We start from the raw sequence: 15,259 nt of genomic DNA, 5'->3' as shown, positions 1-15,259 counted from the left end.
AGAGTGCCGTCGATTCACCCCTAGAGTAAGTTCGCAGAAGTCTTCATTCCATTTTTGGCTAATCTCCTCTTCAACTCTGAAAAAGTGTCAGAAGGCTTTGCTCCATCAAGATTGCTTGTGCAGGCGTCCGTCAGAGCACACTATACGAACCTTCGAAGCTGCCACCAAAATCCTACCAACTTCACCTATAAATACCCTCATTTTTCTCATTCCAGATGACTTGAAGACCCGAGAACTTTAACCCCACCCCCGTTTGACTCCTATCATCTTTCACGAGCTCTCTCATTTTTTTCAGATCACTCTCTCTAGACTTCTTTAGTCTCTTACTATAAAGGCTTGAAGTTCTTCAAGTTCTTCAAAGCTTTAAGTGTTAACAGTCTTGGAAACTCTCCCAAAACACTTGTCGATCTATTTCCACTACCATCACAAAGTTCTTTGAAGTTTCTTCACACATTTTCCAGCAATGTTCAAGTCTTCATTTTCAGGGTCACTCCGCTCACCGTCGGAGCAAGTGCTCCGAGCGTTGCTCTCACTCCCAGAGCAATACACGCTGCTCTTGGAGTTCTTTTTACCAGAGCTTTATCCACCTCACCAACTTCACTCTCACTCTCACTCTCTAACAAGCCTTATCCACCACTTAAGTCACCATCTTCGCTTATGGAGCAGCTCGTGCTTGTCTCCAGAGCACTGCTCTATCAAGGCACCTTTGGTCTCCTTTTCTCCATCTCCATCAACTACTTGGTTGCACCTCCCACCATCCTTCATCTCTGCAGTTCTTTTATTTGTGTTTGCGGATTCTCTAACAATTTTGCAGGACATTTTTGTCATTTCGGCAACAAAGAGGGTCCTAGGAGACACGTTCTTCGGCCTAATTTGGGCCTAATAGACTCCACTTCTTCGTCGGAGGTTCGGCCATCATCATCCACATCGAAGCTTGGCCAAGTCGGATCTGCTTCTGACAAACTGCGTGCTTACGCTTGTCAACCCCTGACACGTTGACCCTTCGAATCTATCATACCCCGACAGGTATCAAATTTAATTGGAGAGATACCGAGCAATACAGAAAAATAGGACAACAGATCTTCATTCCATTACCATTAAGATTTAAAACTAGAATAGAAATGGTGGATAGGAAGACAACGTTGACAGGTTTTTTGAGAGAGATAGAGATAACAAGATATTATTCTTGGAGTGTCGGTTCTGGCTGGAGTTCCGACGCCACCTCAGGGCACGACGCTGGGCTTCTAGCTGAAAGTTGGTCCCCGAACTCATCTCGACGTTGGCTTTCACGTGAAGGTGGATGTGTGTGGTGTAGTGTTTCCGTTGGGGTGGATCTAACTCGCCTTGGAGGTGGGTTACTTGTTGCTTGGACCGTTGTTTCTAACGTGTTCGGCAGCGAGTGGCCGCGATCTCATGGTGCGTTTCCTTCATCTCCTCCGGTTGTGCTTTTCCTCTATGGTGGCTCTGCTCAAATTTGGCTTTCGCACTTCGGCAAACGGCTTAGCATCGATGGATTTTTGTTGTTGTTTAGTTGTCACAACAGATGGTGTGTCCTCCGTATGGTTTTGTGTCTCCCACCTGCTTGATGGCGTGAGTTATGCGTTTTGTTTTGTAACTGAGGTGGTTTTCCCACCTTCTAGCCTGGTTTGTGTGTCCCATCTGTTCAAGGTGTTTCTCGATGGCGTTGCTGTTGATGGTTGGCTAAAGGTTTCTCTAGGTCGTGTTGTTTATGCCCCCGTGAATTGGGGTTTAGTCTTAATTGACTAGGTTAATCCATTGACTTTTTGGTCTTTTTTAACGAGCTTTGACTATACTCAATTTTTATGTGCCGATTGGCCTTTTCCTCTTTGGTCATTAGCATTCGTACCCGTCTGTGTGTTATTATTGTTTTTATTGGTGGATCCAGTCATTCGGTCAAATTCCATTGTATTTAGGATCATGTGCAACATTATGTTGAGTTTGTAATTATTTTTTTATTATTTTTTTTAATAATAAAATTTCCCCTTTATAAAAAAAAAATAGAAATCCCAAGTGTAATTTTAATCCCATTATAATTATCCATATGTACCACTTTAATGTGAAAATTAAAAATAATTTTTACAAAAGTCTAAATCACTTAAAAATATTTAAACTGAACATATGAAAGACGGAGTAATTTGAACTCATAACCTCGTAGTCAGATACTAAATTAGTTTAACAATTCTCTCATATCCCTAATTAAATATTTAAAAGATGAACCAACAAAAATTTCTCCGTCATTATATCTGTCCATCATCAATATCCCCAACCTAATGCGTACCTCAGTTTCCTACCCCAAGTTATTTACACTCAAAATTGTAAATATAAAAATAAGTGAAATTTGATATTCACTATTTTTATATTTTTAAGAATTACATAAAAAATATTTTTTTTATGATTGCCAAAAATAGTTTTAAAATCCCTCCATTACAACACGTTTGAATTGACTAAATGTCATAAAAATAACTAAAATCAAGTTTATCTTGATAGATATTTCTTCATACCTATTTTAAATAATATTATTTGTAAATAATCCTTATATCTAGTTTTCACTGAATTTTCAATTACGTTTGGTTCATAGATTCATAATCATAATTTAGAATGATTTTTTATTTTTGTGTGTTTTTTATAAGAAAAAATATTGTAATAAAATACGAACTATAATTCAAATCATGATACGAATACACCGATTAAATGCTATTGAACAGAAAATTCAAATAAAAATTCAAATTTGTTTAATTTTTATGAAAGAAAAAATATTTGAACCAAAAAAATCTAGGAAACAAAAGATAAGAATGTAAAGATCCAACACTGTAATTTTGCTTAAACCGAGGAGAAAATTTTTTGCAACTTTGCCACCTGTTGCAACGAGCATTTCCCCCACAAGTGTGAGAGATGACTCAAAAGGAGGAGAAAAGAGACAAAATTGAATTTGAATTTGTGACGGAAAAAACTACTGATGGAAGCCATGCAAAAGAAGAGGGATGCCAAGTGGGATATATATCTTTCCTGTTTACTTTCCGTTTTTCTTTGTTTCTCTGATTTCCAAGTGATGTGTAGAAAACAAAAACGCAACAAACCAGTGTACATATCCTACCGAAACATAAATGCTTGATGCACATTTACGGGTTTGCCCAAGATTAGACCCCAAAATCGAAGAAATAAATAAAAAATTAAATTAAAAGAAGAAAAGAAATGATGTTACGTTTGGTAAAAGTATATTGAACCACTTTGTTCTGCTCATTTAATTAGCCTGCCGGCGTATATTTGCTTGCCATCAAATAACCGATTAGATCATCTTTCAAAACGTTGATAATTGGGCAGCTCGTGCATTCTCGACCAAGAAAATTAAAAAAAAAAAAAAGATATTCTAAATTGATACGAAATTAATTAAACAATTGCTTCATTAAAGAGATAATAATATGCCACAACTTTTTTTATCATATTTTTTCCTTTTAAAATCACTTGAGAACTAGATAAAATTAGAGAAACTTTAACATTCAAAATTGTGTAAACCCCCAAAAAGAAAAATTGTTAAAATAATCTTTTAAAGTGCACAAATATAAATTTTTATCCTTTTTTAATTAATATTTTTTTAACTAATATAATTAATTAATTAAAAATAAAAAGTAAAAATTCAGACTCATAACCTTTAAACAGTATTTGTCTCTAACAAAATTCGTGATAAAATCTAATAAATAGAAAGAAAAGGGTAAAAATGTAATTAAAGTGAAAGGGGAAAGGGCAAGTTGGAACGGAATTATAATCCGACACGTAGTCCCGTTCATTTCGTTAATTTGAGTTTTATTACAGTAAAAAGCTCTCATAAATAATCATATCTAACTTTTTTATTATAGTAAAAAATTCTCACATAAAATCACATCTCAATTCAAATTAAAAACTTGAATCAGCGAAGCCCGTTTAGTTCGCTGATTCGAGTTTTTAATTCGAATTGAGATGTGATTTTATGTGAGAGCTTTTTACTGTAGCAAAAAAGTTAGATGTGATTGTTTGTGAGAACTTTTTACTGTAGCAAAATTCAAATTCTAAACTCGAATTAACGAAATAAACGGGGCCTAAACATGTCTTAATAGTTAGTGTTTGACAATATAAGAGGAGTGGTTTTGCTTCTTGCCGTCCCCATGCCCCTCTTTCTCTCTCTCTCTGTTGTCTTTACAAAGTGACACACGTACATACACAGTTGATGCCACCCCAATTTTTTCTCCTCAATATTACTCTCCCTTCTTTTTTCCTTTCTTTTGGATTTCTGTGGACGAGACTTCAAATACAGAAACGAACGCAAAAAACAACAAACAAACAGAGAAGAAGAAGAACGAAAGAAACAAAGAAACAAAATGGCTCTGAGATTGAATCCCACCATTATCTCAGCTCAATCCCCGAAGCTTGTTCCTGCTTTTGCTCTTCCTCCAATGGCCACCACTCTCAGATCTCCTTCTCCCAAGTTCTTCATGGCCTCCACTCTCCGTTCTGGCTCCAAGTTTGTCCCCCCCTCTCTCTCTCTTTTCTTATTTTTTTTTTTAAATTTGTTTCGTAATTGTAATAATTATAATCATTGGATGGCGTTCTTGAGCTGTTTATTGGATCTGGGATTTTGCTATTTCGCCTCTTAATTTGGCTTACACTAATGCACTTTCTTTTTCGCAAGTTTTTTGCTGTTTTTACTTTTCGTTTCGTTTAATTAATCTTTTATGGTTGTTTTAGATGTTTAAAGATTCTACATTTATCATGGTGTTTTGTCCCCAATTTGAATTAAAACGATTTTGTGTTTTTTTTTTCAAAACTAGTTTGTTTGTGTTAAAGTTGCTGATTTCTCTGATTAATGCGGATATCCAAGATTGTTTCGTGGATTTTGTTCTGGGTTTAATTGGATTCACTTCTGCTTTAAAAGACATTTTCAATTGTGTATAAATGCTCGATTAGTTGATTATAATATGTTTATTTTTGTGGGTTCGGATTGATGGAATGGTCAATCTAAGGTACACTTATAATTGTGGAGATTGGGGTTTCTTTTTTTAGTGTGTGTAAAGGAATGGTTTGAAGACCCTAATCAGGTGAATAAAATAGAAAAGATTCTTAACCAAAAAAAAAAAGTTTTTTGTAGAAATCATTTTTGGGAAGCTTCTTAGAGATACTAGAAATTACATACTTTCATTTCCATTCATTTCTTGTTAGTAAAATTGTTTGACTGAAAAGGACATGCTCACTTTCTTACCAAACAGTGACCTGAAGTCTGAAACTCCCCAATTTCTCTGTTTGCTTGTATTCTTGAATTATTTCTGTTTATTGGAGCTTTGCTCTGAATTTGATGGAACGCATTGCTTCTTATTTTGGCCTTGTTTCGGAAGGAAGGCAGTTGGAAAATTTATGACTGTTTTGTCGATATTACATAATTTGGAGAAATGTGTTTATATTTTCATTAATGCGTTATTCCTTTTTTTTTTTTTATCACAGAATTGTTTGTTTTCTGCAGGATAGCACTTGACTGCATGTTGATTTATTAAATACTTGATACCAATAAATGCATGCATTATTCCTTTGTTCCTTTATTTATTTATTTATGTACCTTTTCATCTCAAAATTCTGGTTATAATGGGTGCGTTTGGCTTGCATTTTTTATCACTTTGGCTTGCATTTTTTCATCACAGAATTGTTTGTTTTCTGCAGGATAGCACTTGACTGCATGTTGATTTATTAAATACTTGATACCAATAAATGCATGCATTATTCCTTTGTTCCTTTATTTATTTATGCAACTTTTCATCTCAAAATTCTGGTTATAATATTATGTATAGCAACGAACACGTTTTCTGTAGGAAAATATTTATAAATCCACCTTCTAGTCCTGACTGATCAGTGGTTTGAATTCTCTCTCTCCCTCTCTCTCACTCACATATCTCTATGCAAATGTTTCTTTTTTGAAACTGGGGTTTTGAATTTCTCTGGCTGTTCCTAATTGATTCTGCTTGAGTTTTTGTTTTCTAGTTTAGCAAATTTAATTCCCAACATTTACCTCTGATTTCTAGTTAGCATTTAGCATTTTAGCTGAAATAACATTGCGAGTCCCCAGAATTTATATTTCCTCAATCTCCTTTTGTTTCAATAAGTGTTCTTCCACTAGTCACCATGCACCAGTTTAACGACTATGAATGGTGAAAAGCTATCACGCTTTATAATTTATGATGGGAAGCATGTTTATACGTTCAAAGCATGTATATTTGCTCTTTCAACCAATATTTTCAATGTTGTAACAGGAGTTTTTGCCTTTTTGGGTTCCATTAGGATTTCATGATGTTACTATACAATAATGCCCATTGGTGTGCACATATATACGTGGACAGTTTTGTTACTTGATTTTTGTGTTATTGGACATGAGATAAAGAAGCTGCAAGTTGACAAGATAATGAACTTTTTGATTTCATTCAAATGTGTTTTCTAATTAAGTTGATTTGCTGCTTAACTTAATGCAGGGAAGTTGAGAATTTGAAGAAGCCTTTCACACCTCCTAGAGAGGTTCATGTTCAAGTAACCCACTCCATGCCACCACAGAAGATTGAGATCTTCAAATCAATGGACGATTGGGCTGAGGAGAACATTCTCGTTCATTTGAAGCCAGTCGAGAAGTGCTGGCAGCCTCAGGATTTCCTGCCAGATCCTGCCTCCGATGATTTTTATGACCAGGTCAAAGAACTTAGAGAGAGGGCTAAGGAGATTCCAGATGATTACTTTGTTGTTCTTGTCGGAGATATGATCACGGAAGAAGCTCTCCCAACCTACCAAACAATGCTTAACACCTTAGATGGTGTTCGGGATGAAACTGGCGCTAGCCCTACTTCATGGGCAGTTTGGACTAGGGCATGGACCGCTGAAGAGAACAGGCATGGTGACCTTCTCAACAAGTATCTCTACCTAACGGGACGCGTAGACATGAGGCAAATTGAGAAGACCATTCAATATTTGATCGGTTCTGGAATGGTGAGATAACTCCTGAAATTAGCATGATTTCGGTTCTTTTTTTTTTTAAGTCAATCTGTTCTTTTTCACATATTTGCACACACACGGTCATCTAAAAATCTTAATAAAGTTTTGCCATTTTACTTTTATGACAATTTTAGTCCTCTAATCATTCACCATTGTGTTTTATTATTATTTGTCATAGGATCCCCGGACAGAGAACAATCCCTATCTTGGTTTCATCTACACTTCATTTCAGGAGAGGGCTACTTTTATCTCTCATGGGAACACTGCCAGGCACGCAAAGGAGTATGGGGACTTGAAGTTGGCGCAAATTTGCGGTACAATAGCTGCGGATGAGAAGCGGCACGAGACGGCCTACACCAAGATAGTTGAAAAGCTCCTTGAGATCGATCCTGATGGCACTGTCATAGCTTTTGCTGACATGATGAGGAAGAAAATCTCTATGCCAGCTCACTTGATGTATGATGGCCGCGACGATAACCTTTTCGATCACTTTTCAGCTGTTGCACAACGACTTGGGGTCTACACGGCCAAGGACTATGCTGACATATTGGAGTTCTTGGTGGGAAGGTGGAAGGTGGAGAACCTAACAGGACTTTCGGGCGATGGGCGTAAAGCGCAAGATTATGTTTGTGGGTTAGCCCCAAGAATCAGAAGGCTGGAGGAAAGAGCTCAAGGTAGGGCCAAACAAGCTCCCACCGTACCATTCACTTGGATATTTGACAGAGAAGTTAAGCTGTAAGAGAAGGAACAAGAGAGGAGAAAAAGGATACGTATGTGCATTCTCTAGCAAAATTTCTTAGGTGCATAATCAAGGAGCTAAAAGTTTTGTGGTTGTGGGAGAATGCCTTAGCGTCGTATTTCTGTAGATACAGTTGTTTCTTTCTGGTGGTGGTGTCGTATTAGATGATGAGCAAAAATAAAAAATAAAAAACAGTAGTGGGGTTAGTTTCGTAATGTTTTTGTTTCTCCTTTAATAGTATCTTGGACGAGAGTCGTTTCTTTTTTCATTCTTAGTTTGTGTAATGTAAGAGATTAGTCTTTTTATGGGACTGACGGTGATTATGAGTCGGCAGCTCTCGTTTGTTAGCTCTCATTTCTGTTCCCCTTTTCCAATGTAGAATCTTTTACCAAACGGTTCCTAATACATCTTTGTTAGGATATAAGATCGTAATACATTATGAAATTTTTTGATCAAAACAACACTAATTATTGCTGAAATTTGGTTGGTCACTTTTAGAGCGCCAATAGAAATCATAAACCGACTCCAAACATGTTTTTGTTGAGCAAACAAGTTGGCTACCGCAGTAGTTCGGCTCCTAGAAAAGAAAATTTATTACTAAAATAAATGAATAAATTTTGGTTAGAGAGATTTTTTGGTACGATATACTGATAAGTCAAGTATTTTTTAAATGTTAAATCTGCATATTTTTTTAATTTTTACATGATTTTATATAAATTTAATAGTTAAAAAACTTGATCTATAATATATTAATTAAATATTTATATTTTTTAATTTTTACTTGATTTTATATAAATTTAACGGTTAGAAAATTTAACTTAACGTATTAGAGAGGATCATTTTCAGTAATTCTCGCTATATTACTTGTATTGCCTCCGAACTTTAAAACATAAAAATTATATCCCTAACTAAAACAAGTTCAAAAGATATATTATTAGAGTTATTGTTCAAGAGAAAATTCATAAAATTTATCAAATTTTTTCTTTTTTTAAGGAAATTTATCTTAAAGAAATAATATAGTCCATATTTGTTTAAAATTTAAACTTTAATTTAAGATTTAAATTAATGTTTAAGAGAAAAAAATAATTTAAACCATTAAAAATAATTTAAAAACAACTCAAATTATTGATTTTATAATTCACCTCTCATTCGAGCCATGTAGTCGTTTTGAATGTTTTTAGTCGTTTTGATTGTTTTTAGTCGTTTTTAATGTTTTTAGTCGTTTTTAATGTTTTAAAGTTTGGATCACTTGAAATTGGAATATTTCAGGGAGTATTTTAGGGCTCGGAGCTCGTGGAGCCATGGATTTGGCTCAACTCTCTTCCTTTTCGCTTCATTAATTTCCTTAATTTTTTAGGGTTTTTTTTTTCCTTCCAATGAAAAATTTAATGGCTTTTAAAGTCTGATCATAAATTTTTTAAGTATTCCAAAAAAGATTAATCGATTAATTTCCGTTAATCCTTTCTTCAATCCAGAATCTTCGGAACCACTATCCACAAGTACATTCATCTATGTAATCAGCGAAATTCCTTCTGAAAATGAAAAAAAAAAAAAACAATAGAAAAGAAAATATGTAAAAGTTAGGGAAAAAAAAAACCATTTCGAAAGAGAGAAAAACATTAAAGCAGAGAAGAGGAGATGAGATGAGAATGAAATGTAGCGACTTGTTCGAGGCCATAATCAAAACGAAATAGAAAATTTGATAGGCACGGAGAATCGCATCCAATGATTTCGCCAACCTTCAATGCAATTTGCGCCATTTTTTACTGAATTCGACGCCTTTGCTCTGCTAATTGGCTTCTAATATTTTTGAAAATAATAAACAAAAACAAAAACGAAAACGTAGAAACAAACCAGAGGAAAAAAAAAATCGGAGAAATACTGAAACATAAAACGTAGAAACCCTAGATTTGGAAAAGAAGAAAAAGCCACGTCCACAAACAAGAGGAGACTCCGAGGTCCCGATGGGTTTAGGATTAAAAATGGGTGCATATTTATAGGCCTTGTCAAGCTGAAACCGTGACTAACCCTAATTGCAAACAACAAGATAGACTGCCAAGGCTCGGCCCACAATTCACACTATTTGGGCTTCAGTCTGGCCCATGCTTAGTGAGTACTCTTCGGCCCATTACACACTTCCATGGAGTCCTACGACATCGTGAACGTTTAGTTCATAAATTTAAGATTATAATTTAAAATTATTCTCAATTTATGTATATTTTTTATAAGAAAAAATACTATAATAAATCATAAATTATAATTCAAATTATGACACAAATCCACTAACTAAACATACCTAAACGGGAACTTCGCTTCCCCCCTCCTCACCCTTATTCTCTCTAAAATAGGTTGACTTAAGAAAAACAATTTGTAGATAAGTTGTGATGTTTGCACATAAATCTATGACATTATTCTTTTTAGATTAGTCTTTAAAATTGATTATATAAAGTTATAACTGGCCACATAAAAAGGGTATGTTTAGCGTGATATTATCTCTGTAACTATAAAATATGTAGGTTGACTTTATTATTAAATCAAGGCATAGTTAAATAAAAATTTAAAAATAATTTTTTTTTGCAATTATTTCAAATGAATTAATTTTGAGGTCCTATACACTATTAATATTGTACAATGCTGAACTGCCATGTCAAAGTAAAATTAAAACTACAATTTTTTTAAAAATAAATTAATGTCTCGTTAATTTTACCAATTCGAGTTTTGTTACAGTAAAAAATTCTATAAAATAATCACATTTAATTTTTTTTATTATAGTAAAAAGCTCTCACATAAAGTCACATATTAACTCAAATCAACAAACTAAACGGGTCCTAAAACTATAACTAAAAATCTAAGTTCAATTAAATTTGACCTAAGGGCCCGTTCACTTCGCTGATTCGAGTTTGTAATTCGAGTTAAGATGTGATTTTGTGTGAGAGCTTTTTACTGTAGTAAAAAAATTAGATATGACTGTTTCTGAGAGCTTTTTACTGTAATAAAATTTAAATTCTAAACTCGAATCGGCGAAATGAACGGGGCCTATAATATGATTAAACAACTGAATAACGACAGTCTTACATCTAAAACAGATATCCACATTTCCCATCCTAGTATGCTTCCACAGGTAGCCGGAACTTGAATTCTCCATGGATCGGTTACAAACGTCCTATCATTCCGACTCAGATTATAACCATTCATTTTCCAAAGCACGAATGTAAAAGAATTAGGAAACGACAGTTAGTGGGGAGAACGAAAACAGAATATCAAGATAACAATAGCAGACAACAGTGACGGAAGCAAAGGAAAAAAACTATCTTTCCAAAAGACTTTCTTTGTAATGAAAAGTACAACTAGAGGAAGAAAACAAGTAGGGAAAAACGACAAAGAATAAAAACGATAATTAAAATGAAATAACGACAACAACTATTAACGTTAAAAAAAACGAAATAAGTAAAAATAAAGCAAGCAACATAGCATGAAAAGAGACGATAGCGTGAAAACTATCTAAAAAAAATGGAGTCAAGGACACCGTAATAGAAAACGACATGAAATAAAGAAAACCACAGTCAAAGAGAAAAACACACAGGGCAAAAAAGGAAAGGTAACAATAAAGAACATAACATGTAAAAAGCCTACTAGTGTAAAAAACCGATTAAAAAATATAGAAAAACGGCAACAAAATGGATAAATGAGTCAATGATAGTGTCACAAAAAACAGCAATGCATAAACAAAACCCTAACTGAAACGACAACAAAGAGACAAACACAAAAGAAAAAACGGACTATGTACCCAAAAACGACGATTAACATGAAACGGACAACAACAAGAAGAAAAAGTTATGAGCTAAAGAGTAAAACAAGCACACACTTGTGGTAACATTCCGTGAAAATGTCTATTTTGTTTTAAAACAAAACAAAACAAAAAAAAAAAAAAAAAAAAAAAAAATTTTTTTAAAAAAAAAAAAAAAAAAAAAAAAAAAAAAAAAAAAAAAACCTTTGTGAAGTCAGTCGTACTAGACCCCATTTGCACCGATTGAGCTCAAATGTCCTCATAATATGTCACATTTCATGTCACCCCATAAAATTATGCCACGTTAGTTTAAATTAGTTTAATTAACTACAATGACCTTTTGATTGACATGGTAAGAATTTTTAATTGATGCGTTACAATATTAATAGAGTAACATGAAAAAAGATAGGAAAAAGGGGACATGAAAGTCAATTCTCTTGTGCATCTGAGAGCACTTTCTCACAAAGAACAAATAGCAAAAACATTATAAGTTATCTCACAAAGAACAAACTGTAAAAAGACTATTCATATACTCCTTTCTCAATTCAAGAAATCATAGTTTTCCCTTCAACAAACCGAACCGCCACAATTGACATCTAACAACTTCTGATTGGCCGGCAAGAAAATAGCTCTTTGGAGTTGGAATTATGTGCCACAGTTCCAATAATATTAAGACTGTTATGACCATTATGACGAAGAAAAACCTGTAGAAAATGGTATGTGGTATGTACTTTGTAAGTGTACCGAATACATAATGTGGTGAGACTCTCATATAACATCTAGAATTGATATGAGGTCAACAAATAGAGCTCTTTGTACAAATGGCCCCGTTCATTTCGCTGATTCGAGTTTAGAATTCGAGTTTTGCTACAGTAAAAAGTTCTCATAAACAATCACATCTAACTTTTTTGCTACAGTAAAAAGCTCTCACATAAAGTCACATCTCAACTCGAATTAAAAACTCGAATCAGTAAACTAAACGAGCCCTAATAAGAAAATTGAAATGATTTATTGTGAGCTATCATGTTCTTCTTATTGTAATTTGGAGGAGGTGATAATTGAAATGGACAAAAATAAATAAATAAATAAATGAATGAAGAAGATTTCTTCAGAAAAGAAAAAGAAGACAGAAGTTCAGAGTCAAAAGTCCATCTGTTTCCGTTCAAAGGATTCTTTCTTTATTCTGATTGAAGCCAGCAACTAGCAAGGTTTCAATTTCGAGCATTCGACTTGGGAAAAGATACCCTTGTCACAACACCCTTATTAAAAACTCATGCCAAACTCTATACTAAGCACAAACTATTTCCATCCCTCATATGTCATAAATCAACTTCTCGAATGCTTTCAGGTGTTCTTGTTGAAGATTAATTGAGATTGACAAGCTCCCATCCTCAATTGGGCTACGTAAGACGATCACAAATCCTTCAAACGAAACTTTACCTGGTCCCATGAAAACTGGCCGACCCCAACCAAAATCAGCATCATGGATTGGCAGCCTAACCCAACTTGTAATCCCAAGATTAGGGCACCTAAATGTGTGTGCCCCGCGAGCGAGAGCCATTAGATCAGGCTGAAGTTCCAAGTAATCAAGGGCTGATCTTAGGTAATTGTTGTCCATCCGTGCCAAGGCGTCGTGGATGCGGCTGGCAGCATACCGCGTCGGTTTTGATTGGATATCACCCGCAGTAGCCAGCGGTGCGGCTGTGAAGACCACATTGCCAAAGTAACCGGGTGGGAGTGGGGGTTGTAGCCTAGACCTTCCGTCAGTGGCAATGTACACTCTGGTCTCTTGATCGTCAGCAAGTGCACGTGCTTTGCACACGCATCGCCAGATGTGACCCGCTAAAATTTCAAATGAGGTCAAGTTGATTGTAGCAGTACTACTTGTACTTGTGTCCCCGTCATTAATTAAGTATTCCTTAGACTTGGCTTTCAACACTTGGAGCTGTTCCTTGGTCATTTTGAAAATACCAGCCGCAATGGATTGTTGAGGAGCACTAGTACTAGTAGTTTTCATGGAGGGAGGTGGTTTGTATTCGATGTGGTCGAACGTAGGTCGAGGTGGGTCGCGGGCACAGAGTAATGTCCGGTCTATGAACGGCGGAATTGTGAGGCCGAGACCACGAGCCATATCGGACCACGTATTCACCAAGTGGAGAGCGGCAAAACCATCGGCAACATTGTGGTTCAACCCCACACCAAGTGACACCCCTCCATATTTGAAGTGAGTGACCTGAAAATTAAATTTTACATTACAATGTTGGAAAAAGTCTAACATCTAAATCACGCTCTTAACGATCCTAAATAGCAATTAGGCAATCAGATCAAATACGGAACTAAAGAAACGGATCGAATGCTACCTCCCGTCATTGTCATTTTCACTCACTCAAGGTTATGAAAGTGTTTAATTCGGGACCGCACTCAATCTCTATTTTATGGTGTATTTTGATAACTTAAGGGTTGTTCTTTTGGAGTGTAACTTGAGTGTAGTTTTTAAGTTGAATTTGAGTTATAACTTGAGTTGAAGTTAAAACTTGAATAAAGTTGAGTAAAATTGAATAAAATTAAAACTTAAAAGAACGTGAACTTGAATAAAGTTAAAATTTGAGTTGTCTTTTTTTGAGTTTTTTTTGACAAAAGAACGTGCCCTAAAAAGACTGCAGACTTAGGGGCCAAAACCAGTGTGCATTGAAACTTTAATAGACTCTCCCATCACAGAGTCCTTCCTTCTCGGACGTGCACAAGACGTGGGTAGTGAGGGTGAACGTGTTTCTGAACGTTGGAGGAGGTTAAACACATTCCAAAAGTGATGGAATGAATGTGGACCAAACCAACCGAAGTTCAAGGAAAAAAATCCAACATACAATCCTTAAAATTTTGGTTGTGAATTCAATTTGCCACAATCTATACTACAATCTTGTGACTACGAGATCCCGTGAGCTCGCAACGGAGCTGCGAACTCCATCGGCGACTATTCCAAATTTAAATCCCTGTTTTTATTACTATTCCAAATTTAAATCCCTGTTTTTATTCTTCTTTCTTCGTTGTTCAAGTTTCATATCCTTTCGGATTAAAGGGTAAAAGAATCCATTCGGAAACAAATCAGCGGAACAAACAAAAACTTCTTTTTTTTTTCCTCTGTGCAATCAAGTGGGCATGCAAATCATAATATATATATATATATATGTACCTGCAAGACCAGGACAGGATAGGAAGAAATGCCACCAGAGTAGTCGACGGCAGGGATGAGGCCGTGAAACTCGGGAGAGGGAGCAAAATCTCCGAAATCGTCGAGGGCGGAGTCAGTCTCAGCCTCCACGAAGAGGACTCCTTCCGCGTTGCAATCGATCTCAATGCGGTTGTCGTCGTTGTTTTGGCGGAGGCGGCCGGCCAACGGGTAGAAGGGGACAAGGGCCTTGCCGAGGGTGGCCTTAAGGACAGCGACGTCGAAGAAGTCGGCGGCGCCGTCGGTCGGACGGCGGTAGAAGTAGACGGTGGGCACGTGATTGCTGCCGACCAGCAGGTCCAGGCTCGAGCTCCACAACACCCGCCGTGGCGTCTCCTCCGCTGGCCTCACTACCGTCGCCTCCTTCACCTCAATTTTAATCATTTATATATATGTGTGTGCGCGCGCGGGCATATATAAATAAAAATGTTTTTTTAGTTTAATTAGCTCAATTCAGTACTTCATCTTTCTTCTTCTGATCTCTTCTTCT

At 35.7% G+C, this 15,259-nt stretch overlaps 2 protein-coding genes and 1 non-coding gene across 3 annotated transcripts; 1 reads left to right on the top strand and 2 right to left on the bottom strand.

The window, feature by feature from the left end:
• The first annotated feature begins 4,179 nt into the window (after positions 1–4,179).
• LOC21403293 (stearoyl-[acyl-carrier-protein] 9-desaturase, chloroplastic) lies at positions 4,180–8,161 on the top strand. Its single transcript, XM_010103075.2, has 3 exons — positions 4,180–4,516; positions 6,507–7,011; positions 7,196–8,161. The coding sequence occupies exons 1-3, from the start codon at positions 4,374–4,376 to the stop codon at positions 7,754–7,756; spliced, it is 1,209 nt and encodes a 402-aa protein (XP_010101377.1). The 5' UTR covers positions 4,180–4,373; the 3' UTR covers positions 7,757–8,161.
• Positions 8,162–9,409: 1,248 nt separating this feature from the next.
• Positions 9,410–9,543, bottom strand: LOC112092508. Its single transcript, XR_002902622.1, has one exon. It is a non-coding gene; the product is annotated as a small nucleolar RNA snoR86 (small nucleolar RNA).
• A 3,312-nt stretch (positions 9,544–12,855) lies between these two features.
• On the bottom strand, positions 12,856–15,153 carry LOC21403292 (shikimate O-hydroxycinnamoyltransferase). Its single transcript, XM_010103074.1, has 2 exons — positions 14,734–15,153; positions 12,856–13,776 (listed from the first exon to the last, which is right to left on the bottom strand). Exons 1-2 carry the CDS (start codon positions 15,151–15,153, stop codon positions 12,856–12,858), a joined length of 1,341 nt encoding a protein of 446 aa, XP_010101376.1.
• Positions 15,154–15,259: the final 106 nt, after the last annotated feature.

Source organism: Morus notabilis, unplaced genomic scaffold, assembly GCF_000414095.1.
Source record: "Morus notabilis unplaced genomic scaffold, ASM41409v2 Scaffold388, whole genome shotgun sequence".
Lineage (NCBI taxonomy): Eukaryota > Viridiplantae > Streptophyta > Magnoliopsida > Rosales > Moraceae > Morus > Morus notabilis.
Note: the sequence above shows the minus strand (reverse complement) of the source record. Positions and strands in the feature narration are given on the sequence as shown.

Bases quoted from the DNA above. Each gene is read 5' to 3' on its own strand.
- LOC21403293 (XM_010103075.2), top strand. From the start codon at position 4,374: ATGGCTCTGAGATTGAATCCCACCATTATCTCAGCTCAATCCCCGAAG. The intron at 4,517-6,506 runs GTTTGTCCCCCC...AACTTAATGCAG, and splicing joins ACTCTCCGTTCTGGCTCCAA to GGAAGTTGAGAATTTGAAGA. The intron at 7,012-7,195 runs GTGAGATAACTC...TATTTGTCATAG, and splicing joins ATTTGATCGGTTCTGGAATG to GATCCCCGGACAGAGAACAA.
- LOC21403292 (XM_010103074.1), bottom strand. From the start codon at position 15,153: ATGATTAAAATTGAGGTGAAGGAGGCGACGGTAGTGAGGCCAGCGGAG. The intron at 13,777-14,733 runs GTACATATATAT...TTTAATTTTCAG, and splicing joins ATCCTGTCCTGGTCTTGCAG to GTCACTCACTTCAAATATGG.